General features: G+C 26.7%; 2 protein-coding genes across 3 annotated transcripts in view; one reads left to right on the top strand and one right to left on the bottom strand.

Moving 5' to 3' along the window:
• LOC114122329 (zwei Ig domain protein zig-8-like) overlaps positions 1 to 26,141 on the top strand; it is a 356,252-nt gene that overhangs the window by 114,492 nt on the left and 215,619 nt on the right. The gene's annotated exons all lie outside the window — the stretch shown is intronic.
• LOC126550124 (uncharacterized) lies at positions 5,180 to 8,297 on the bottom strand. The gene is made up of 3 exons (XM_050201099.1): positions 7,818 to 8,297; positions 7,653 to 7,686; positions 5,180 to 7,549 (listed from the first exon to the last, which is right to left on the bottom strand). Exons 1-3 carry the CDS (start codon positions 8,295 to 8,297, stop codon positions 5,361 to 5,363), a joined length of 2,703 nt encoding a protein of 900 aa, XP_050057056.1. The 3' UTR covers positions 5,180 to 5,360.

Genomic DNA, 26,141 nt, shown 5'->3' with positions numbered 1-26,141 from the left:
GTCATTACTGTCGTTTTTAAACAGTTAAGCTGATACTGATCATTCGAATTATTTTAAATGTATTGATAGTAAACTTCACTAGACATAAATAGATTTTGTTACGTTTTCTATCTAATCAAATAGGATACAATTAATATCTAAAATAATTATTTAATATTATTAACAGCTTTAAAAAATGCACATTATTAAAAAAAAATTATCAAATTTAAATTCTGATAATAGTCTCGGACCCGACGTTGTAGATTTGTTAGATAATTTCAAAATGTTTTCTTAAATTTCTATATTGACTGTCCACTTAATAAAGAAAATTATTGTTGATTTGATCAAAGTTCTGTCAGCGACAGTAGATTGATATACTAGACAGCTGAGTTTGGTCAGGTCTGTCGTATCGAAGAACAATCGAGTCTTAATACCTTAGAATGACTGCTCTGAAAATAAACAATAACAATAAGACAACAATAACAAATAAAAGAGCGATTCGATGTTTTTATCGTTGAGACGTGCGAGCAATACTACGATTTTCCGATGTGGTTTTTCTCGAGCAGCGTAAACCGTTTGGTACTATTTTTCTAAATAAGTTTCAACAGACAGACAGACAGACAGACAACGGACGGACTGACAGTGCAATCGTACAGGAGACTATTAAGAAACGCAATCAATATTCGTTAGCGAAAGTATACATCATTTGAACTTGATATATATATATATATATATATTCGGAAGTGTGGGGGTGAGGGATTACTCACTTACAAATGGTAGATGTCGGTTGGTGGCCGTGGTCCGCGGTTCATGGTTATGGGCGGGAGACGTACGATCTATCGGCCTCGCCTGAAAGACGACGGTGGAAATCGCTAGAGAGAAAAATGCACGCATGTTAAAAACAATAATGTGGTGAGTTTTACGATTTTTTTTCTTCTGAATATTTGTCGACCGTCGTTATAAGCATTGATTTTAAGAGCTCGTGGACCTCGAGGCGTCCGACAGACGCCATAAACGAAAGTCGTCCGGGTGGAGACTTTTGTATGGACGAGAAGATGGCGACGGTAGTAGTGGTTTTTAAAGGACCCGGGTCGTCGTGGCCGGAAGTGCGGGGACCCGTCGGTTATTGGTAAAGTTGCTTCCTGTACAACATAAAACGTGGCGTGTTCTATAAATTAACAGAGGGGGGAAAATAAAAACAACAAAAATGCTGAAATTCGTGAGATGGGTAGTCGGGGAGTAAGTATTGTCGGTTTTGGGCAGGGCTGTTGGTTGGGAATGGCTAGCGCGTAATTCTTTTGTTTATTGCTAAACACCTATTTCTGTCGAGTAAATACACCGAGTTTTATTTGTGAATTTTCGTCGAATGTGACCTCCAAAGGGCGTACACTAAACAAATTTAAAACGTCTGCGAAAACTGTGGTGTTCTAAGGAAATGTTTTATTTATTCGCTGTTAGTGTTTTAATTATTTCAGGTTGCACAAAAGGCTGTACGCTGGTACGCGGTTACTGTGACATAAAAATACGAGGAAACACAAAGTTTTTTTTCTTTAACCAATGTCCTCGAATTAATTATCGTTTTTTAATTAAGAAATCATCTCGTAATTTTTAGCTAACCTAATCTACTATAGGTATTTCAAGCATAAAAAATGTACACATCATAATTACTTACAGTTAATTATTCACTTACTTCAAATTAAATAATTTATTTCATTTATTTCTGGTGTTATACTAGAAATATATGTATTAAGTTTACTTGTGATTTTGACATGTATCTGTTTATGGATAAATCCAATCCAAAAATGTTTGTAACACCTAATATATTCATTAAATTGTATCCGATTATGTATAATGCTGACGTTTATTCATATATGCGTTGGATAAAAACCTCGTTTGGGGATTTACTGACATTTTGCTCCATAAGACCTTTGTATGAAATAGTGCTGGGTAAAAATGATGTTTTTTAATATCAGCTGACGGCGCTGTTTGATTGTTGACATTTTGATTTTGGAATCCCTTCGTGATTGCCAAGGAAAAATGATCAAGTTAAAAAAAAAATGAAATCTTATTTCGTAAATATACCATTTTATAACTTATGAGTTAATTCAACATAGTTGTAAATAATTATTAATTTAAGTAAGATACCATTTGTATCTAATCGAATACAATATTTAAAAACTATTATAAACATAAATGGATTAATCTATTCTTTTTTGTTTGTGTTTTCATATTATGTTACTACAGCTTTTGTGTTAAATATTCAATTTTTATAATTTGAAACCCGACTACCAATCAAGCAATTTTGAATAAAATACCTAATTTAATAATGACCTTTTATGTAAAAAAAAAAAAAAAAATAGTTTATTTGTTATACAATAAATGTTTGTTAATGTTGTATTTTAAATTGTAAATTCAAAAATGAAACACAATTTCATTGTAAATTGAAATTTTAGAATATTATTTTTTCTTAAAAACTTAAATCGATTTATATTTTATAGGTAGGTGTAGTACTTATTTCATTTTATTTTTCTAAAACAGTTGTATTTTCATATCATTTTAAATAATACTATTGTAGCTTAAGAAAATTAACTAATTTTAATTAAAACAAAATTAAAATCTTTGTAAAACATTTTAATTAAAATAACAAACTATCATCATATGATTATAACTTTCTGAACATAAATATTTTATTAAATGTTTATATTATGGCTGTTGAACACTGAAACTTTTGATTACAATCGTATAAAACCCTATATAAAATAGTTAAAATAAAATTCCACGATAAATAACACATACTTTTTGATATATAATTAGGTTGTAAAACTAGTTTTAGTAATATTCATTTTTTATTTGATAATCGTTGAATAAAGATGGACGAAATTAAAATATACACATTTTAATGCAATGAAAACCTAGATAAGTATACATTTTTAAATTTACTAAAATTTAAATCTGAAATTAAATTGTTTTTTCGAAAAAAATAACAAAAATAATAATTTTTTTATTTTATGGGTTAATAGCGTAGTATACGATAAATTTCGTAATTTCGTATTAAAATGTATTGCAGGGGAATCATATTTTGTTTTTATGTTGGATTTTATTTTTAAATAAGTATAATCATAATAATAATATTTGAAATATTTAAAAATAATGAATTAAGTTAATGTTAAATTCATAATATATACATGATTAATATTTTTTACTCAGAAGTTAATAATTATAAAATGTCGCAAAGCTCGGTTCAATAAAAAATAAATACAATTATAAATTGAAAACATGAAATTTGCATTAAAATATCGTTTTATAGAATTTAATACGAATTCGTATTTCAATATTTAATATTGTATCATTACTGTGAACTGGCCCACTGAGCTGTTATAAAACTAATATAGACAAAAGAAATAGCTTTACTAAATTTCTCCGTAAGATTATAATTTGGTTTTCACTGAACGATAGTATTTAGTTCTAAAGTAAATTTTAATTCTTAATCGAAAAGCTTTAATGTTGAAAATGTATCAATATGGTGATAATTTTCAAAATTATTATGTGCAATATTAAAATGAGAAATTATATTTTTTCATTAGATAATGAAGTATAGTCTTAAAAAAATAAAATATAAGAATATATAATTAATATACGTACTAAAATAAAAAATTATACATTATGAAACAATACAATATATTATTAACAATCAATATTTTTATTTTTTAATATATTTTACCTATTTTACATTGATGAATATAATTTTTTTGCAATACTTTAATGTTAATCTTGTTTTAACTGTGTAGATAAATTGTTTTTATTAACGTATAATATTCGAGCGATTCTGATTTTTAAATTCTAAATCTTTTTTCATACCAGTACAACTCCAAAAATTTAGTATTTTTGTTGGGTTTAAACATTAATAAGTACTACAAAAAGTATACGTTATGAAACTTTTGAGTCTCGCCACATTATTAAAATAATATAATGCCTAAATTTGTACATGTAATTAACAATATGTATATCCAACACATTTTCTTGATCATTGAGTTCGCCGTTTTTCAACGACTGGTTCTCAACTGTAGATATTATTATAAATTACAGTAGTTTTATTGTCTAAAAGGACTCATGGACATGTGAATTGTGTTTTATAAAAGATAGATATGACCTGACACGTGACTATGAGAATCGATGTGGGTTAATCGTGAAATAGACCGGACGCAGACGTAGGATATTATTCACACCGAGTCCGGTCACGTTCGGAAACTCGCGTCTGTCGAACCCACTAGCTACCCAGTCAATTTTCTATCATTCAGCACCCAGGAATTCAAACGCGTGTACTGGTCGGAATAAAGTTCAAAGTACTCGACGTACCAAATGTATTGCATTTTCGACCCCCTTCCTTGAAATGTAAAATAAATCGATTAAGCGTTTTAAATTGCATTTATTCCACCATATACAGCAACTAGTAAAGAAAGGAGAAAACTGATACGAGTTAAAATATACTTGCAAAATTAATCGGGATCTCGTTGGCAGCTTATAATATATTATGTTAGTCTTGCATAAGTAAGGATAACATTTTAATTGAATGAAACAACGAATTTGTTTAATTTTTTTCTGCTTTGATAAAATTTAGTGTTATAATGTTATCAAATAAAATATGTAAATGCTTAAGCTAAAAATTTTATGCCCTAAAAATCCTTTTAATAAGTATTAAAAATTCTTAAATATGCTATAAAAATTTGCATTAACCAACAAAAACATTTAAATTATCAAGTGCTTTAATCAAAAAAAAAAAAATATATATATATATAAGTATAGTCAAAATTAGTATATTATTATAATTTAAATTCAAAAATACTTATATATATATACATTGCATCCACTTAATGAAATTGTTAAATTCATGAAAATGTATCTAATTTATGAAATAGAAACCATTTTTTTTCGATTTAGTGAAATAATAAAAAATTTCATAAAGTGATTATCTTTTCACGAAATAGATATTAAAATTCCATACAGTGTAATTTTTTCATCAAATAATGGCTATTTTTTCACTTGGTGAAATATATTATAATATACAATCATTGTCATTTTATTTTTACTTGTTACTTTACGATAATAGTTATCGCCTTATCTCATCATAATATTATACTAACATGCATTGGTTGTAATAATACATAAACTATATATTACAATATTTATATTATTACTAGCAGACCCGGCGAACTCCGTTTCGCCACCAGATTCGTTTTATGTAACATTTCGTTTGGTGATTAAAAGATAAAGAAAAAAAATTTTTTTTGTTATATATTTGAAAAGGAAAATATTTATTTCATTTCACAACAGTAATAAATTCATTTCAATTACCTACTAAAATGAAGTGTTATTTAATTGTTTCATTGTAGTGCTCTTTGGTAAACCACATTTTTTGTTTTTTGGTCTGACGTTAACACAAACAAAGCGGATGGTTTCCCAACTCGTGAACACGCAACGTATAACTGTCCATGTGAAAAACAATGATTTTCCAAATTTATCCCGCAAACACTAAGCGATTGGCCTTGCGACTTATTAATTGTCATTGCGAACGCAAGGCGAACTGGGAATTGCAATCGTTTGAAGTCAAACGGAAGATCAGTCGGAATCATTGGTATTCGAGGAATACATACATTTTCACCTGCGTACTTTCCGTTAATAATGGTTGCCTCAATTAAATTCGGCATAAGTCTCTTTACCGAAAGTCGAGTACCGTTGCAAAGTCGCGGTGGATTCAAATTACGCAGTATCAAAATAACTGTACCAACTTTCAGTTGCAAGTTATGTGGTGGAAATCCTGGTATCTCCAGAGAGTTCAAAAACTCCGTTGGATAATTTACTACATCATCGGGATTTGTTATTGAATCAACGGATTTGTATGTCACCAAATCGCCAGCAATTTTTGATTGAATGGTGAAATTCAGTGCGTGGACATCATTATTCTTTGCTGCAAGAATTGCTCGTTGACTTAACCAAGCATAATTCTTATAATTCTCACTAATGTTTGGGAAAACATTTTCAATAAGAACTAATTGAGTGTCTACAAATCGGCAAAAGTCGTTGGTAAGAGTAATTAATCCAGATGTCGCATCAACTGGGACTTTTCCATTTCCAAGATCTAACAATTGTTTGGAAAATTGTGCAGCACTTTGATCATTTTGAAGTTGAACTATCATATTAGTGGTTAGCGATAATGTTTTTACGTTATTCCATAAAGGTGATGCCTTTAGGCAAGCATTCAATTCATCTGCAGGCGTTCCACGGGGAACTACTGGCAACGTCTGCCTGAAATCGCCTGCCAACAATATCATCAAGCCGCCAAAGATGTTGTTATTTCTCCGAAGATCCTTCAGTGTGAAGTTAAGTGCTTCAAGTGATTTCTTATGTGCCATTGTGCACTCATCCCAAACAATGAGCTTGCATTGCATTAACAATTTTCCCATTGCACTGGATCGGGAAATATTGCACGTTGGAGTATCAATTGTGTTTAAATTGATTGGCAACTTAAGCGCAGAATGTGCAGTACGACCGCCATCTAGAAGAGTCGCCGCAATTCCAGATGATGCTAACGCCAAAGCTATGTCACATCTTGATCGAATAGTGGCCAAAATCAATGAAATGACAAATGTTTTCCCTGTTCCTCCAGGTGCATCCAGGAAGAATAGACCACCAGTATTATTGTCCACCGCTTGCATTAATGTTTTGTATACTTGTTTTTGCTGTTCATTCAGCAACGGAACATTATTTCTAACGAATTCCTGCAATGTATCAACATTGTATTGCAGCTCTCGATTTAATTCTTGGTTGAATGCATCGTGCATCGATCGATTTGGCGCAATCATTCCTACTTCAATCAGTAGCTTGTTTGCAATAGTCAAGCATTGATCCTCAATCAGAATCAATCCTTCATTGTAGATTTCATCGGTTATTTGGATGTCAGGATTATTCGTTTGAATACGCAAGCGATGCAAGATATCTTCACATATGGCGTCTTTGTATTTGTTCCATAACTGAATTGGTTGTGAAGGAAAACATGTGGTGATGATAATTGCGAACAGCGTTCGTATTTGGTACGCATTTGATGAAACAACTGAATCTGCAAGTGTTAAATCCCAATGAGAATCGTTCTCCAGCAAACCCAATAGTTGACATGCTTCTCGATATGTTTGGCATTGGTGGCCATTTACAGTTTTCAAATGCGCAAATGATTTCGGTCCACGTACATTTACTAACAGCAGTCGCAAATAAAAACATTCATCGTTTCTAGGATGAACAGTGTACATACGACCTAGTGCATCAGTTGAAAACACCTGTGGCCAGTCTGGAACTGGGGTTCCTTGTTTGCGACGTTGGAATTTCTTTGTTGATTGATTCCAAGTGTAATACTTGGGCATTTCAACGTACATCAGCGTCGCTGCGAATGGATCTGCTTCACACATTGCAAAGAAGCTAGTCAATGTTGTCGATGGTGGTCTCTCAGCTCGTTGTGCCGCATTAGCCTCAGTGAAGTAAACTCTTTGGCCATTTTCCAAATGCACTGCTAAATGTACAACTGTGGGATATCTTTCATGAATTTGAAATGACAATAATCACCACAGTGCTTCATTAGTACTGACGTATCTGCCCATTTGGAAGTTGCTGATTTCGTCATTCACATTTTCCATGCAAATGATATATTTGACCTTGTATCTGTAATTGCAAATAATCATTAAAATTTGTTCATGAATACATTGTAAATCGTGTGATGGTGTAGTGTGTGGTGTATATGAAGTTGTTATGTGTTGCAATTATGTGTTGGTTATGTGTGTTGTATCTTTTACCTTGCAAGTCGGCATGAAGCCGCCTTCTCGAATGATATTAGCTCCAAAGGAAGTCATGCGAAAGCAGTTATTGTATTCAAGGATGTGTTGAAGAAAATGGCTGGAATCGGGATCACTTCCATCAAACAATGTTTTCAGTGGCTGTGGTGGTGTAAGTAATGGATCCAGTTTGACTTTTCCACTTGCGCAGCACAATCCAACCGTTTCTCTTTTGAACTTTACCGCATTGCAATATCGGCATATAGTCGTCATTCGTCCAATATCCAAATTTTCATCATCACTGTAGTTCGCAGTGGGATCATATTGGAATGCCAAGCGATTGTATGATGCCAATGATCTTCGTGTGCTCACGCGATGTCTCAATCGGTCATTTTCTCTTATTATATTTTGTCTTTCTTCTCTTAAGTTCCTTGAATAGACTTGTTGCTGGCTTGCATGTCTTGTGCGGCGGCCGATGTTCGCACGTCGTTCTCTAGGCATTTTGGACTATGGACAGAGTGTTGAATTTAACTTCAAATGCACGATCCACATAATTTACAATGAGCTTAAATGAAATTAACTGACCAGAGAATAATGACTATCTGTCACACACTTTATCACACACCGTTGCTATTGGTTTGAAGTACATGCTATGTATAATAGATGGCGCTGTATGTGAAAAACGATTTCCCCACTTTTCTGTTGAATTTTTCCTGAATTTTCCAGAATTTTCTTTGCTATAAACCTCACGGAGCCCAAGACCTTTCCAACGAATGCAAAACCGTGGAAATCGGTTCGTGCGTTCTGGAGTTATAGCGTCAGGGAGGATAACCGGACTTATTTTTATATAATAGATAAACATTATAGTATAATAATATTATTACAATAAACATAATATAATCTTAATTAAATGTCCTTAATGACCTTAATTAAATTTTTATGAATTTTTTTAAAATGTTATAACTTTTATTTTAACTTATAATATATGGAAAATGCATTGTCATTTTATTTTTAATTTGAATTATTTATTTATTAAAACAATGAGTTGAAACTTTTAAATTAACAATTTAATAGATATTGCTGAAGCAATACTTGAATAATTTTATTTTTTGAATACCCATAAGATAAGTAAAATACATTTTAAGCATAGGTATAATCGATAGTTCCCTTGTTGTTATTAAATTATTAAAATGGAATAACGATTATTATACATTTTCATACAAGTGTTTATTTTCTAAAATCAATAACTATAGGTTATAATATGATATAATTTAGAAATCGCATGCCTATATATTCTACCACATTGATTACAGTTTCGAGTTTTCTCTAAAAGTAGTGAGTACATTTTGAAATACTAAGTGTATTCAACTACAATTTCCAATCCATTAGCGCCACACTTGAAATAATTGGTGTACATTGACAGCAGGGCTAAAAATGACCATTTCTAAATTCATATAAACTATATAATATTTTAATCTAAAACTGCAATGAACGTGATTAGTATAGTTTTGTATAGGTAAGCGATTTATAGAATAGCATAAAAAAATGACGTATTTACTATTATGCACATGTTTATAGTTGTAGTAATTTGCTAAGTCTATATAAGAATTTAGAAACTGAAAAAGTAAATTTATAAATGTATATATTAAAATATAATGAAAACTAATACTGTTAGGAATATATAATATACAATTTTAAATAACACTGACATATTAATAATCAGTGGCTTATAACATCGGGTTCAAGTGTTACTAACACTTAAGTTGGTTGGTAGGATAGATATTGATTAAAGAATAATAATAAAGTAATTAAGTATCAATATTAATACATATTTTTATAGGGTCTTAAGATGCTTAATAGTAAATTTTTTTTTGAGAATAGGTTATATCAAGGCAAAAACCTTTCATTCATAAATTCATTAAGTGCATTAATATAATATACAATTAAAACGATTTATCAGTATAAAAGTAATGGGTAGGATAGTTATTATTATTTAAGCTACACTTCTGTTAATAATTTTAAGAACATTTTAATATTTCATGTAATCTTCGTTTTTAATATTAATAAAATATAAGCCGTAAGAAACTTATGAAAATATTATTACATTTTAATATACAATTTTTATTTTATCTTTTAATGTTATTCGAAATCTTGTGAAATTTCTTAAATTAAATTATTTTATCAGATATCATAGATAAACATATGCACTTTTATATTAGTTTAATAAAAGTGTTCATATGTGTAGGTGATAATTTTTTCCACTTATAAAATAATTATTTTAAGTTAGTTTTTTTCAAACATAGTAATTTATTAGGTATATTAATTATTGTTTCTGATTCTAAAGAGTTACCTAATACACAAATTAAATTAAATTTTAATTGATACATTTTCCATTCGACTTCGTTTCCAAGTTATTACATATCATATTATTATGCATAGTATTAATTCATCGTTTTAATTTATTAAACTAAATATGTTTCTCAGCGTCCCGATTATGCTTTGACACTACCTAAATATATTTGTTAATAAGTAATAAATTATTAATTAAAAAAAAAAAAAAAACAATTTTTGAGCTATTTATAATTGCGTGAGTTATCATGTAAATATAATATTTTCTAAGTGTATATATTATGTCAGTTTCGTGTGCAATTATAAAGTAAATAAGGGTCCATCTTATACCTAGGTACACGAATTTCAAACATTTTTTTATTAACACTTGCGAGAGATCTATGCGTGACCTTACGTATGGAGAATATATTTTGTTGTATCCAATATTGCACTACGATGAAAGATAATATACAATTTGTAGTACACTGATATAAAACATAAAAGTAACGTTAAAAAATAGTCACCTGCTATTTAAAACGTTATTGTTTAATATAATTAAAATAAATTTTGTTTTACACGGTACAAACATGAATGAATTCAACAATTTTCCGTCCCTATGCCAAATTAAATTTAACACGACATTAATTAATTTTTCATTTGATTGTTTGTTTTATATTGAGACCCTCATAACTTTTTTCTGCTCTTATTTGATGTCTTCTTTAAAATTAAAAAAAAAAAATAATAATTATACTATAGTCTATAATATTAATCATAATTTGTTTATACTATGTTCACCAAAAAAAAGTAAACACCACAGTTTTCACTCGTCGCTCTAAATAATTCACGTGATACTTATAATTTTACAGACAATTATTATCGACTGATTCAATATTATAAACAAATCAAACCAAAGCCATAACGACTTTTTTAAGAAAAAGTTTATACATGTATTGTATCTTTGTATCTTAGTGAAATAGTGACTTATTATTTATCTTCTATAAACAATTAGATACACTATAAAAATACAACACAATCTTTGTCATCATAGACTTCCCGAGAAAAATAAATCTTAATTTACTAAAATTAAAAGAATACAAAATTCAAATACACCGTTCAACATTTTTAAATATTAAAATCAAAATAAATATTCAATACAATTGTTTTTACTTTATACGGCCGCATAGTTTCTACGCAGTATCTTACATTTACCTATAATGGGTGCAGGCTATTTTGTTGAAAGTTAAAAATATAAAAAAATTGAATAAAATACATGATTGTAGCTTAATAATATGCATTACGTTTTTATTTTTTTTGGTGGGGAATGGGGGTCAAGATAATTATGTTTAAAATAATATATAATATAAATATTGAAAAATAATATTTTAAAATAATTATAAACTTTTGTGCAATAGTATTAAATTTAGCCTCTCCCTCTCGAAGGTAATGTCAAAACCAATTATGTTATTTAATTATATAGAAAGGAATAATATATATATATTATTATAACCTAATAACCTATAGGTTCTTTAATATTTCACCAGAGTAACAACTTATTAGTTATTATTTCTGAGCGTAAAGTGGAGTGGAAAATCATATTGTACATTATAAATTATTTGGAAGTATGTAATATAATTAATTCTTCAAAATTTAAAACTAAATAATGTTATTATGTTTTATGTATTTATGATATTTTAACAACTTTCTAAAAAACTAGTAATCTTAACTGTGTAAGGTGCTGATTCCACTTCACGCCTTTTAATAACAATAACAAAGTTATTGCAAAAAAATATCTTGGTAGTGTTTTTATAAAAAGTAAACTACAATTTAAAACTAAGTAAAAATTAAGTACTTCCCTAACTACTGACTACCATCTGTTTACCGTTATGATTTTTTTCTAACCATATTAAACAAGGTATTTTTTTCTTTCTATGACTAATTAAATCCATGTTATATTTAATGTACATTTTATGATTAACATGATCAAATTACTCAGATTCTGATAAATAATTCTATGCCACCTAAAAAAAAAATAAAATAAAATAAAAATATATTCTGCTTCCTTATATATTTTTTGTTATAATACGTACAGCAATGTTAATAGGAGTAATTATTTTATTTTTTTTCCTCTGTATTCTCGTTTCTTTGATATAATTAACATTTTTTTCATTATTTCCTCCTTGTTGAATAAACAAACGCAGCCAGCAAGATATAAATTTCACTAAGGTATAAATTAAAACGCTTAGTTTAATTTTCCCTGTCGCATATATATACAATATATTATATTAGTATGAAACTGTTGTGTAGATATAATTTTTTACACAGTAGTTTACAATTTTTTACCTTGTTACGAAATTAATTTATTATTTCTCAATAAAATTCATTTTTACAAGATTATTCATTTAACATAAGATACTTATTAATAATAAGTTATTATTTTAAAAAATATTTTTTTACTTAATTTGATGCCATTACAAAGCAAAAAAAAATATATATACTTTTTTATTGTTATTAATTTTTATTTAATTTACTCTTTTAAATGATAATATTATACAATTTTTTTAATTTCATATTTTTAATCAGCATATTATTCAGAGTATTTAAATTTTACAAAATTAAATTGTAGACATGTAGCTTCTTAGTTATAATTATCTTAAGTTTTAACAAAAGTGTACTAAAATTTTCCTGGATATTCCTGATGTAGTACCACACCACTACCTAATAAAAATATTAAATACTTATAAGTTATAGCTTTTAAAATAATCGCAAAAAATTATATTATTATGTAAAAGAATTATAACATATTAATAACATTAAAAAAATAGCAAAAATATATATTTTTAAGCTGAAAATATTTTTTTTTAATGGCTTAAAATTATTTTTAAAAAATATTCTCTGAAATATTTAGTTATTGTTAATATTTTACATGCAACTTGTTAACATATAATAGTATAGACCACAATAATATGTTCAATACATTATGACTTTTAAAATTCCATTATTACGTCACAAAATTTGAGATAGAATCGCACTGTCGATTTACTGCTACATCCGCCGGTAGTAGAAAAAAACTAAATAATAACAGAGAATAAATACTAATAAAAAACACATTGTGTTCGATGTAAAATTTGGTCGACCTGTCATTTTTCAATAAACACAATTTTATTACCTCTTATTGCCTATGCATATTGTATTATATTATATACCTACCTACTTTTGTTGTTTTGTATTATTATTATTACTAAACGACCTGACCTGCAGTACGGTGGCCGTTTAAATTATACTGTTCAAAACAGGGATGGAGGTGAATGTAATGAAGGTGTAGGCAGTGGTGGCTTTTCGAATATTGTTTTAAACAAAAGTGAAAGCTTTCGGTCCAACGTCGTCCTCCACGCTTGCACCGTCACCCTCTACCCACGCACAAGCTTGCTCGGGTATCGGGGACAGATCCACCCCTAGAGATACGTCCGTTTTTATTGTTCGTTATTATTGCGGACACTATATTATTCTGTTTTTCGATCGTGTGCAATTCCATTATAGCGGTTTACGACTGACCGGACAGCGGGAAGAGCCTGCGTTTTATTAATTATTAACGCAGTCGAATTTATCTTCTGCGAATCCAAACAAAAACATGGTCTAACTACAGTGCTAGTGGAATAAAAAAAAACATATTATTTATAATAAAGTACTATATAATATATTATATAATAATAGAATATTATATACAACAGTGAATATAAGCATGTCGCTTTAGTGGGTTGGCAGTCTATGTAGATCTTCGTCGTCAATCCGACTTGGTTTGTGAAATTACGTATAATCACACTTAATAGGCGTAATAATAATTAATTAATTTTTTTTTCAAAACCATCCCCACAAAGTGATAAATTATTTAGTATCCCTAGCGGTTGCTTTTGTATTATTCACTTTTTATTATTTTATTTCATTTCTACAAGTAGACATTTGTTTTTGATATTTTATATTTTGCTTCATGCCGATTAGTCCATCTAATCTACTTGATGAATTTTAAATTTAATTATTTTTTTAAGTAATCACTTTAAAATTGTATGAGTGCTTGTTTTATTGGACGGATATAATACAAATTGGGAAATTATGACTTATGTATTTTAAGTAAATTAATTATATGAAAAACGTTGTCAAGAAAATCAAAAAAAAAAAAGAAAAAATACATTATACATTATACATATCTAAATATTTCATTCAAAATTTTAGACCACCATTTTAAGCTTAAATTTCAATGGTTTTTAGAGTATGATGATTAATGATTTTTAGGTTCATGAAACAATACATTCGATATTATGTAGCTACTATATATATACTATACATAAAGTGACTAACTCGTGCAAAATTATAAAAGGCTGACCAAAGTAATACCAGGTAAGGCAACTCTTATTTGGGTTCAGTATTGCACTGCTGTAACATTATTATTAATTTATCAAATGAATAGCCATATTTAAAAAGTATAAAAAAATCTTGTAATGTATTCATATTCATTGAAATTTATATACTTATTAATATTATGTAATAAGTTTGATTTGATTTCTAAAATAATGATATAATATTATGAATAGTATGATAAATAAATAGGTTTACTGTCTGAAAATTATTTGAACAATTTGGGGTGTGTGTTTGTAAAAAAACTAAAAAGAACCCATAGCAACTATGACCATTGACTGTAACATTTTATTTAATAATTTTATAATAGAGGTCTAGTATATTTTCAGTGGACGTGGGATTTACTCCAAGTTATCCTGAACAATGTTATATTTTTTATAGTTGTTCTTGATTTTAGATGTGATCTGTAATAAATTAGTATTATATTATTTGCACTATTAATTAGATACATACGTATTATAATAAATATTTTTCACTGTAGTTAATTTTACTCCTATTATTATTATATATTTACCTCCTACAATCGCAGGAAATTTTACCACTTGGTTTGGATTTCTAACAATATTTTCTTAATAAAAATAAATAACAAAGAATAACAATATCTACTTAAAGTACTTTATTTATTATTGTTAATTACATCAATGAATACACTAGTTATAGTTTATACAGATAATTATATAGAGCTTGCATCAATGCAGACTGTACCTTCCTAGTTTCTACATTTATCTATACTGGAAAACATTATCGAAATCAATTTCAAAAACGTTCATAACCTATACTTACATGTTACACCCTCGATGATCACGAAAAAATATATAACAAGAGGAAATCGGTGTTAGTACCGTGGAAGTCGACATTTTGTTTTCATCCGATATTTACCGATGATTTTGATAGTTATGTCGCGTGCATAGCGAATGAGCCGTTCGTTTTATACACAGTGATCATAAACCGTAGTCCAGTCACGTCCCACATTACGCGTGTATCCTGTACCGTTGCAACTACGGTGGTGGCGCTTCTATGTAATACTTTGGGAGCACGGGGTCTCTACCCTTTCCACCGACGAACTGCTACCGACCATAAAATGTATACGAAGGATGTGCAATGGTTTTATGTGCTTGCAGTTTAAATTCCTGCAAACAACCGAGATTTTAGCATTTGTAGGCTCCTGTAACACATACACAGTAGACATATATAATATATATATATATAACTGAGTGAATACTTAATCGCTTTAAATACTTATTACTCTCTGGATGATGTTGTGGTCTGTTAGTATTATAATTTTGGACCTACTGATATAGTGATATGACGGTGGGTATATTAAGTCGTCAATTTATCAACTTTAGATATATATGCATTTATTTATTATTGTTTTATGGTTCATATTATTAATACCTAAGACGCGTCGTATGATATTCAAACAATTTAACCAGCTTTTATATAACTTCGTACCTTTCGTCAACTTAGAAAATTAATTATTGGTACTTATATCTGTTATACCTATAACCACTGTAGTTTTATCTTACATATTCGAATAATCGTACAACCCCCCCACGTTGTAAAAATAATACTTTGATTACGACTTTTGTGAATTAAGCTAAAATATTGATAAATTTAATAAGTATGTATCTTATAGGTACCTGATAAAATAAAAATGTATTGATATTATAACCAACTTAACCTGATTATTCAATAAATCTAGTTATACTTATAGATTTTAATTATTTCATATTCCTTGATAATATATTTTTAATGTGGATATTTCTGCAATACTTGACATTAATATTATAATGCATAATTTATTTCGAGATGTACAACCGTCTATCAATAATATCTTAAATTCATGCGATGAGTGTACGTCAATTTGAATACCAAAAATAAAGTTATTTCTTCTTTAAGTTTATATAAATTTAAATAAGCAAGTATAATATTTCAACACACTCAACACAAAAATAAAATAATATATAAATATATAAACAATATGTGTATATTCTTATGCACATATTATAGTAAAAATATAAAGCAATATTTAATTTCAATCATGAAGACGAAGGTACTTTGGGTTATAATATTATATAACTGAGGTCACGTTCAAAAATAATTGTCATTGGTATCATGATTTTGAACGAATTCATTTTACTTTATTTTAATAAACATCAAAGGCAATATGAGATTGAATTTTAACCAAAGACAAGTAAAAAATATCTATGAGTTGTAAATAAAAGAGCCAATACCGCTTTTAGATAAGTTGATATTATTATGTCATATGCAGGGTTTTAAATTAAGTTCGATACCTACGGTTTTTCTCATTTTAAAAAGAGACAGAGGGATGGTAAAGGTGAGTACTTTAACTCAATATTATTCAATAATACAGACGGTATAGGTACTGAATGGTATAATTAAAATAATTTTTAAACTTATAAAAATCAACTGAGTTATTATTATATTTAATGGAGCGTAAAAATAATAATATGATATTATGAACTCTTTTTGATGATCTTCAATAACTGTTAAAAATTCTTTCACAACATTTTAATTTAATTATTGAAATTAATTATAACGGGCCACTAATCAACTAATGTATTGGTCGTATTTAATCTGATGATTGTCAATTTACGTGATCTTGTAAGTGAGTATCGGTCTTTAAATTAATATAATAACATATATGAAGCTTGTAGGTAAATTTATGTAGTATGTCCATGAGCAAAATTGAAGCAAAGCAAGTTATTTTAAAATAATATTTTTCCATTTTGAATCAATAACAATAGAAGATCCGTATTAACATTACTACTTCAAAAAATCCTTAAGTACGAAAATTAAATTAAAATATGTATAATATTATTTCTATTGAGGAAATATTGAAAACAACTTTTTCATAAATAATATATTCTAAAAGTAGAATTTTAAAATACTGTTTATAATCGTTTAGAGTGAAGCTAGGAATAATACAAGTATACGGTTTATATGAGTAATTAAGTGATGTTTCAATAGTAAATACAAACCATTAATTGTGATTATTATTTGATCTAAGTTTTTTACTTGCATTCAATAAGTTGTTAATGTATATGGTCGCCTAGGATACCATAATAATATATATACTATATAGTATATTATTATATTATATTATAGTACTACATTAAGTAGTTTTGATGATTGACTTATGCTGGTTCCCTCGAGACGGTTAGCGCCGTCATTCGCGCGTAAGTCTGCAGATACATATAGATACGTAATTCGTATAATTGTCGGATAATAGTGCACCGAAGTCATACAATATAATATATATATATATATATATATACATTATACATATTCTGCTGGTGAGAACGTAGCTAATCAACGGTCGCGCAAACATCCGCTAAACCATCAACTACCTATACCTATACCTATATATCTGTTCACATAGAGTCGTTGGATCAACTTATGCAGTACAGTAGTAAACGGGCCGCAGGGCCTAGAGGGACGTTTACTGCAGTATAATATATTGTTATAGTAATAGGGTTCCGATCGAGGAAACACCGCCGAATTCCAGTCGTTCTTATCAGCTTTACAGGTGATTTTCTCGTATATTTCAGTTTGTTTTAAGTACGTTTTTAAAAGAGAAAATAAAAACGTATCAAATTGCTTCAGGTGGGCTAAAATACTACATTTTTAAAGAAAAACAAATACATTAACTATTAAAAAGCATAATTTATTTTAAATTTTAAACTCACAATTAATATTATAGAATGATAATATTTATTTTGCATAGTATTCACAAAATCTGTTAATAAGTAAATTTAAGAATTATAAATAATTAAAATTTAACCTGATAAAACTGAGAGTAATCGAACATATTTTTTATTTTATATTTCTATATACTTACCTTTTTCTTTACATTATTAATCATACTATACATCAATAATAAAATAATAAATACACTTTAAATCCAATATTTGTTTGACTTACAATATTTTCAGAAAAACAAATTACCTGTTCTTATTTTTAATTTAGATTATTTAAGATTACTTTAAATTTAAATTTTCTATGCTCTAACTGTATTATATTGAGAAATAAAGCAAAGATATTAAAATATTATAAATAAAATAATAAATAATGGTATTCATTATTTCTATAAAAATATCAATCTGATAAACTTAAATAAATAAAAATAAAACTACGAATTTTGCCCCGTTCAATTTATATAAAAACTACCTATACACTGCTGTATTATTGAATCATTTAATTCTAGAATTTAATTGTATTATATGAATTACTACCTATGAAGTTCGTATAGAACGGTGAAGAAAAGTTTAGAAAACTCTTTTTAAATTCATGATCTATGGCATTAAATACGTAGTATACTGATGATTTTATTAGTCGTAATAATGTAGGTATACTAAGTTTAGTAATACTTAATTTGTTATTAACTGTAGTCAGTAGGTATAAGTTTTATTTATAGTTTTAAAAATCTAAATAATTTTAAATTATATATTACAAAAATAGTGTAAAACTATTTATAGTTCTGTATACACTACTACTTATAATAATTTAAATCAGTAATATATTATTATATTAGCTAATATAATTAACTATGGAAGTATATTAAATTTGTAGGTATAACAAAGTTTTCATACTGAATTTATAATTGTATTTTATTGCTATAATATTTGTTTTATAGATTTAAAAATTAAAATTTATATTTTCATTGAAACTATATTGATGTGAAATATATAATTTAATTTAATTATATTGGACAATAGTGTGCAATTGTTTTCCATTAGTCGATAAGTTGTATTTCAACGGTTCAAAAAAATCAAAATTATATGTATTTCTTAAATACATAACAATAGTTTATAATAAAGAGTCTGGGACTTATTGTTTGTATAAATTAGTTTTGTAAATCGTGTATTGGCTGTATACTTCTGCAATCATTACTTAAATTAAATAAAAATCTTCTGTAAAAATTACAGTTTATGTGAGATGCGAGTACACTATACATAATGTTGACTATTTTGTGATGAAGAAACAATAAAACATTCATGACTTTACTATGAAAAAAAATACTGAGTTCTTGTATTCTAAGCAATTTGTTGTATAAATTCGATTAGTTGATTATTGTAAGAAAATGTATCAACTATTTAGACGTTAAATTCATTTCACTGGACTATAATATATTATTATAGCATACGTTAGGTAATTATACAGATTATTTAGTATATGTATTTGAAAATGGTTGATTATCTCCCCCCTCCCCTTATAATAAATTTCTGAATTTTGATTTTATATATATATACATACATATTACAAATATACCTGTATGTTCCATTAAATGCGTATTTGAAGATATTTTTAAAAATCTATTCTCTCTTATTTTAGACGTACGTAAAGCAATCAACATTTTACATAATTTCTACTTTTAGTTTAATTTTGAACATGCTATCTCTTTTTTTTTTTTTTAAAAAAAAAAAACTATTTCAAAATTGAAAAAAAATTATAGGAATATTGCTTTTTGTTGCACTTAAGATAACATAATAGCATATTATAAAATCTACACAAAGTAATGATTGATAATTTTTTGGTAATGATCTTTGAGCATTTATAAGATGCTAGCAAACTATATCATCTTCACAGAACAACATACTATACTTAATCTTTGCAATGTAACAATTTATATATGATACAAATATAGAATGTTGTATCTAATATTTTTATAAATATCAATAAGAACGTATAAGATTATTAAAGAACCTAAAAAACAAACATAAAATATTTGTATTCGCTGCTCCCCTATCATAATAAAGTGTTATTTCAAAAATAAATTATTGTTATATTATTAGAAAAATTAGCCAGTTGCAAAATATTTGCAAATAACAAATTGTTTACATTTTTAATAGATATTTCCAAGTATTATATATTATATTTTTTTCTATGGCATTAACAAAAAATATAATATTTTTTAATTATTAGTTTTAAAACCTTGTTTAGTTATTATAGATATAATTTATGTGTTTTATTTCATTAATTTTAATTTATTTAAAATTTTACATTATACCACAGATTATGGTCCTTACAAATATTCAGATATTGATTTTAAAGTTTTATAGCACTGGTCTTAAGTATGATTCACTAGATTATACTATATATAAAATATAAGTCAATATTAGTAATATTAGCTTAAATATATTTTTCTAATTAATTTTAACAGCGTAAACACAATTTAAATTGAAATATTTCTAACTGTTTACAAAAATCTTCAACTTATGAATTTATTTATTGATATAAATTATTAAATGTATAAAATAATTTTAATTGGAATATTGCAGTTATATTTATGGTTATTATTGATACTCTGATATCATATTAAAGATTTCTTTTTAAATATTAAAGATATTGAAAATTACAACTTTAAATTTTCATTTGAAAAAATAAAAAAATCTTAAATAATTAGAAAATTATAAATTTTACTAATATTAATAATATATACTATTGGAATTTCAAAAAAAATATTTAAGGTATTGATATTTGTTTGGTATTAATGCTGACCTGTGGAGAAAATTATCATAACATTACTCATCCCATAGCCAATTAAAGTACTTAGGATTATTAACTATAGGATACTCATAACGTTTATTTGTTTATTTTTAATTACATACAAATATACAATTTACAAACTTAAGAAAAATAACCTAAACCGAATAATGTAAATTTAGTGAAATGTTAGTGGAAATTTATTGGTAACCATATATAACTAAAAAAAAAGTATAAAAGTATTTTTACTATTATATTTAAAATATGATTTTGAAATAATTTAATTTAGATGAATACTATATTTTAGAAAATTATAGTTTCAGAAATATAATAAAATATGTTTGAATACCTAATAGAAATGTTACTTGGCATTAGCAAGACTTAATTCTTTCAAATAACAATGCAAACATATGCATAAAATACTATACCAATATGTTTTCATAATGATATAAACTAAATTATCATAGTTAAAATTTAAATTTTATTGATGAAACTTAACTGCTAACCATGTAATGTATATTATAAACACTGTAAAACATTCTATAGTAACTAAGAAAAAAAAAAAATTTCAAAATGTTCAAATCGTTAATCGTTAATAATAATTATTAGGTCTTAAATGTGTCTAGATTTATGGGTACATACGTATTGTTTAAAACTATTTATTTTATTAATCATCTATAATATTTAAAAGAGATAGTATGATATACATTTTTATATCACTTTTAGTTTATTAAATAATTTAACTTTACATTTTTAAACCACGTGTATTACATGTTATACCTTTCTATTATAATATACAATTTTAACCAATCACTCCTATGTAATTATTGTAGATTTGTTGAATATATTTTCAGAATGTAATTAATCTGAATAATCTTTACAAAGTTTTGCTGTTATTAGATAATAAACAAATGAGAATTGTTTGACTAAAAATACAATACTTAATCACAGAGTTTTAAATTTAATATTATAAAATATATATTATAATATTAAACTTATAATGATAATAACAATAAAATATTATTATATTATGTATTAATTTGTGTTATTCCCGTAATATATAAAAAAACATGAACTGTAATCTAATACTCATATAGGTGGGTTATAATGATTACAAATTCTTACGTATGTAATTGTATTGCAAAGCAGAAAATTATAAATGGTAATGGTAGATTTTCGATTCAAAATATGAATTTGAAAACCGCCAGTGTACGTGCCTAGACTAGAAATAAAATCATGTAATCCACAACTCAATAATAATAATAATAATAATAATAATAATAATAACAATAATGATTATAATAGTTATAATAATATTATATTCGTTGACGAGTTATCAATTCAATCGTTAATTTATTTTGTTATACCATCACTATAATATGTACATTTATATTTTATATTTCTTCTTATCTTTGCACGTTCACGCGTAGAAGAATCGTTTGGAATTCCTCTGTCGTCACAGCATCGAAGCGTAGATTGGTTTGATATGCGAGAGCGTGTTTTTTCTCACCTCATCACACGTGACACCACTCCGCTACCCTTATGATATTATTCTACGTACGCCCACGCCGTAGTCACAGTTGTCATCGTCGTCGTCACATTGTGTTTTATATTATCATTATTATTATTATTATTATTATTATTATTATTATTATTATTATTATTATTATATTGCAGTGTGTGTGTTTTTTCCAAACTTTTTTTTTTTGACTTTCCTCATTCCTTTATTAACACGACGCTCATACGGAATGAATATACAACAATGTTTAGCCGCCGCCGTTTAAACAACCATACACGCCTTTCAGACGTAATTTTCGAATGCAAATGCCAGCGCTACAGCCATAGAATATGGCAATTATTTTTTATATTATATATGCATATCGTACGCACACAATATTATAATATCATAATATATGGTTAGACACGCAAACTTCGTCGACGACTCACCCATTAGAAAATGACGACGGAGACAACTCTACCGCCGCCGCACGAGTCGTATAATACTATAATATCGCAATAATATAAAATTTGTGTATATACTATATATATATATATATGCATACATATAACTTACTATAATGTCTCGTTGTTTGCATATCGTATATAATAATACAATAATGCATATTTACTCAAATATTACGCCTTGGCACCGTGGATGAGCCTTTAAGTGGGAAAAATTAGATTAATATTATTATAAAATGTATAAATTAATAATAGATTTACAGGGTAATTGACAGACTATGTTCAATCCCATTATTTTACTTCAAATATACAGTTATCCAAAATCTGTTCTTTAGAATTTTTAAATATTCTTGAGATTGTTGAACAACTTAGAAAATGCTTTGTAGATATACAATCTTCTATTTTTCATATCACAAACCCCTTTTTCTGCTATAAATTATTTAGAGGATCATTTTTATGAAAATTTTAGTATACATATGAATTTGATGACTGATTAAAAATTATTGTTATGGATATTAATAAAATATTAATAACGATCACAAAATGAATTCATCGATAAAAATTATACAAGTGGTATATGATTCTACCATCGACTACATTAACGGTGAATTTTGGTAGAAAATTTTATCTAATTGTTACTTTTGGAGTCCAAGGTAAAAAGTTCCCAGTACTATTAAAAATCGTCAGGGAAAATGGTAAATTTTACAATAAAGTAGTTTTAGAAAAAAAAATTATTAATTAATTTAATTTTAATTCAAAATTAAATAACTGTATAAACTTAAAATTTTCACCAGGTGCTTTAATAGGTAATCATTTTCTAAACATGGTATATATTTTTTTAATTATGTTTACTGTTGTTGAGCTATTTATAGACAATTGAATAGTTTAACTTTTTTTTAACTCAATCAATTAACTTATAAATTGATTACAAGGTTTCTCGTAAGTAAGTCATATCCACATATCCATCAAAAATTATCAAAAATATATAAATATATATAGCCATGGGTTTTTTCCAAACATTTGAATAAACAATAATAATCCAAATTATTTTGTTATTAAAATAAAAATGTTTAATTTTTATACATTTCCAACATGCCAAATACTTAAAATAGGAGTATTAGATTCCTCAGTAATTAAAATGGTAAACCAAAAAAAATATTTTTTTTTCTTATAGCCATTTGAAATTAAATTTTAGACATAATCATTTGTTTTAACATAGGATTTCAAACTTTTTGATAATCTCTTTGTTATTATTTACTCAACATTATTCAATTTTCAAAAATATTCAGATTAATTTTAAGCCATATATACCACAAACAATAAACTTTTACACGTCTTTGGTAAGTCTATTAACTTGTAAGCTATGTAGTTGATAGCATTATTAATATTTGATATTTTCATGTCATAGCTAGACAGTAAAACACGACTTTTGACTTAAACCTTATTTACATATAAAAAAATCAGCAGACATTTATTACAGCGTTAGACAAGTAACAACTGGCATACCCAATACATCGTAGAAGGATTGACTAATCAGGTATCAATTTACCTATAATAATGATGACTGACAACTGTAAGCACTTAAACATGGCATTTTACTTTAACCTTTTTTTTATTTTACAAACGAGAACAAAAAATACCAAACATATAAAACAGCATCAGACAAGCGGTATTACAATGGTATTAGTTAGTCTACTAGTTTCTTGTAGATGACAATTTTACAATCTTTGACTTATACGTATTTCCAACTTTCTAAACGATTTTCTTTTGGTACTAGTGACACTGAACCTCACAAAGCAACTGTCAGTTGGTTGTAAACACCGCAATTGAGTTACATCTGCGCATACAGTTCCTATATAATTTAATCGATGTACCATGGGATCTTAATAATTTTTGTGTAAACGTATATGGGTGAGATTCCGATTACCTCGACGCTGTTTGAATTATATCGTTTCTCTAAACAATTACGTGAACGACTTTTGTTAATAATTTATAATAACGTGTAGATGTGCAGTTTGTTATAATATGCTTGTGTATATTTAGAAATTGATTATAATACTTTCTGCTTTCTACAAATAATATAAAACTTAATAGCTAATACCTTTTATGGGTAGTGGGTACCTATATCAAATTTATTGTAATTAAGTATGCATTTATCGATGAATTTAATTTAGTTTAATATCACAAAAATGTTTATTCGATCATATTATTGTTATAAGTATGTTAAAACAAAATTTCGAAAGGTTAGGTTAGGTTAGGTTAGGAAAAATCGTCATTTCTCGATGTATCGTATGATGCAAAAGTCATATATAAACTTCCATAGGTATATATTGAATTTACATTGTAGTTAAATAAATGTATTAATTTCTTATCAATTAATCTTAAGAAATTTAATAAATAAAACAATTATTACGACTAACTTAAATGGTCTTAAATAAAATAAGACAAACTTCATGCATATTCTAACATCAAATTCTTATAAAAAAATATCGTGATTATATATTTTTTAATTTCTATCAAATTGCCAATCATTTTTAATCAACATTTATAGAAAAAAAATATAGAAGGTTTCTCATGCGGAATGAGTCAAAATATTTTAAAATATTATAATTATAAACGATAATTTATAATTTATAACTTATATATTTTAAGTATTTACAATTATTTGTGTTTTTCTTGAGTAAAATCCAAAACAAATTGATTTGTTGATTTTAAAAATTCAATAATTGAATTTTCATAAAAATTCCTGGTGTTTCTTAATTTTATTTTATTTTTTGTTTTTCCTGATTATAAAAAAAAAATATTGGAAATTTTGAATTTTAACTCATTTTAAATAAGCTATATTCAATTTTCTATCCTAAACCACCGTTAAAGTTGAAAATTGAAACGTTTTATAGATTATTTATCTGGTAGGTACACAAAAAAGAAATAGGTACACATCATTATAAAATCATTACATTAATTGCTCCGTTTAGAATCTAAAATTATTAAAATGTGTTTAAAACATGTCTATATCTATTTATCTAGTGAAATATAATATTATTATAATAATATAGGTACTGTTAAAAAATTGTAGTGGCTTTGTTAATTCTGATGGATGGTCGTCTACTGTTTACGCCGCACAGTTGTCGTCTAGTC

Source organism: Aphis gossypii, chromosome 2 (genome assembly GCF_020184175.1).
Source record: "Aphis gossypii isolate Hap1 chromosome 2, ASM2018417v2, whole genome shotgun sequence".
NCBI lineage: Eukaryota > Metazoa > Arthropoda > Insecta > Hemiptera > Aphididae > Aphis > Aphis gossypii.
The sequence above is the reverse complement of the archived record's forward strand: the minus strand, read 5'-3'. Positions and strand labels throughout refer to the sequence as shown.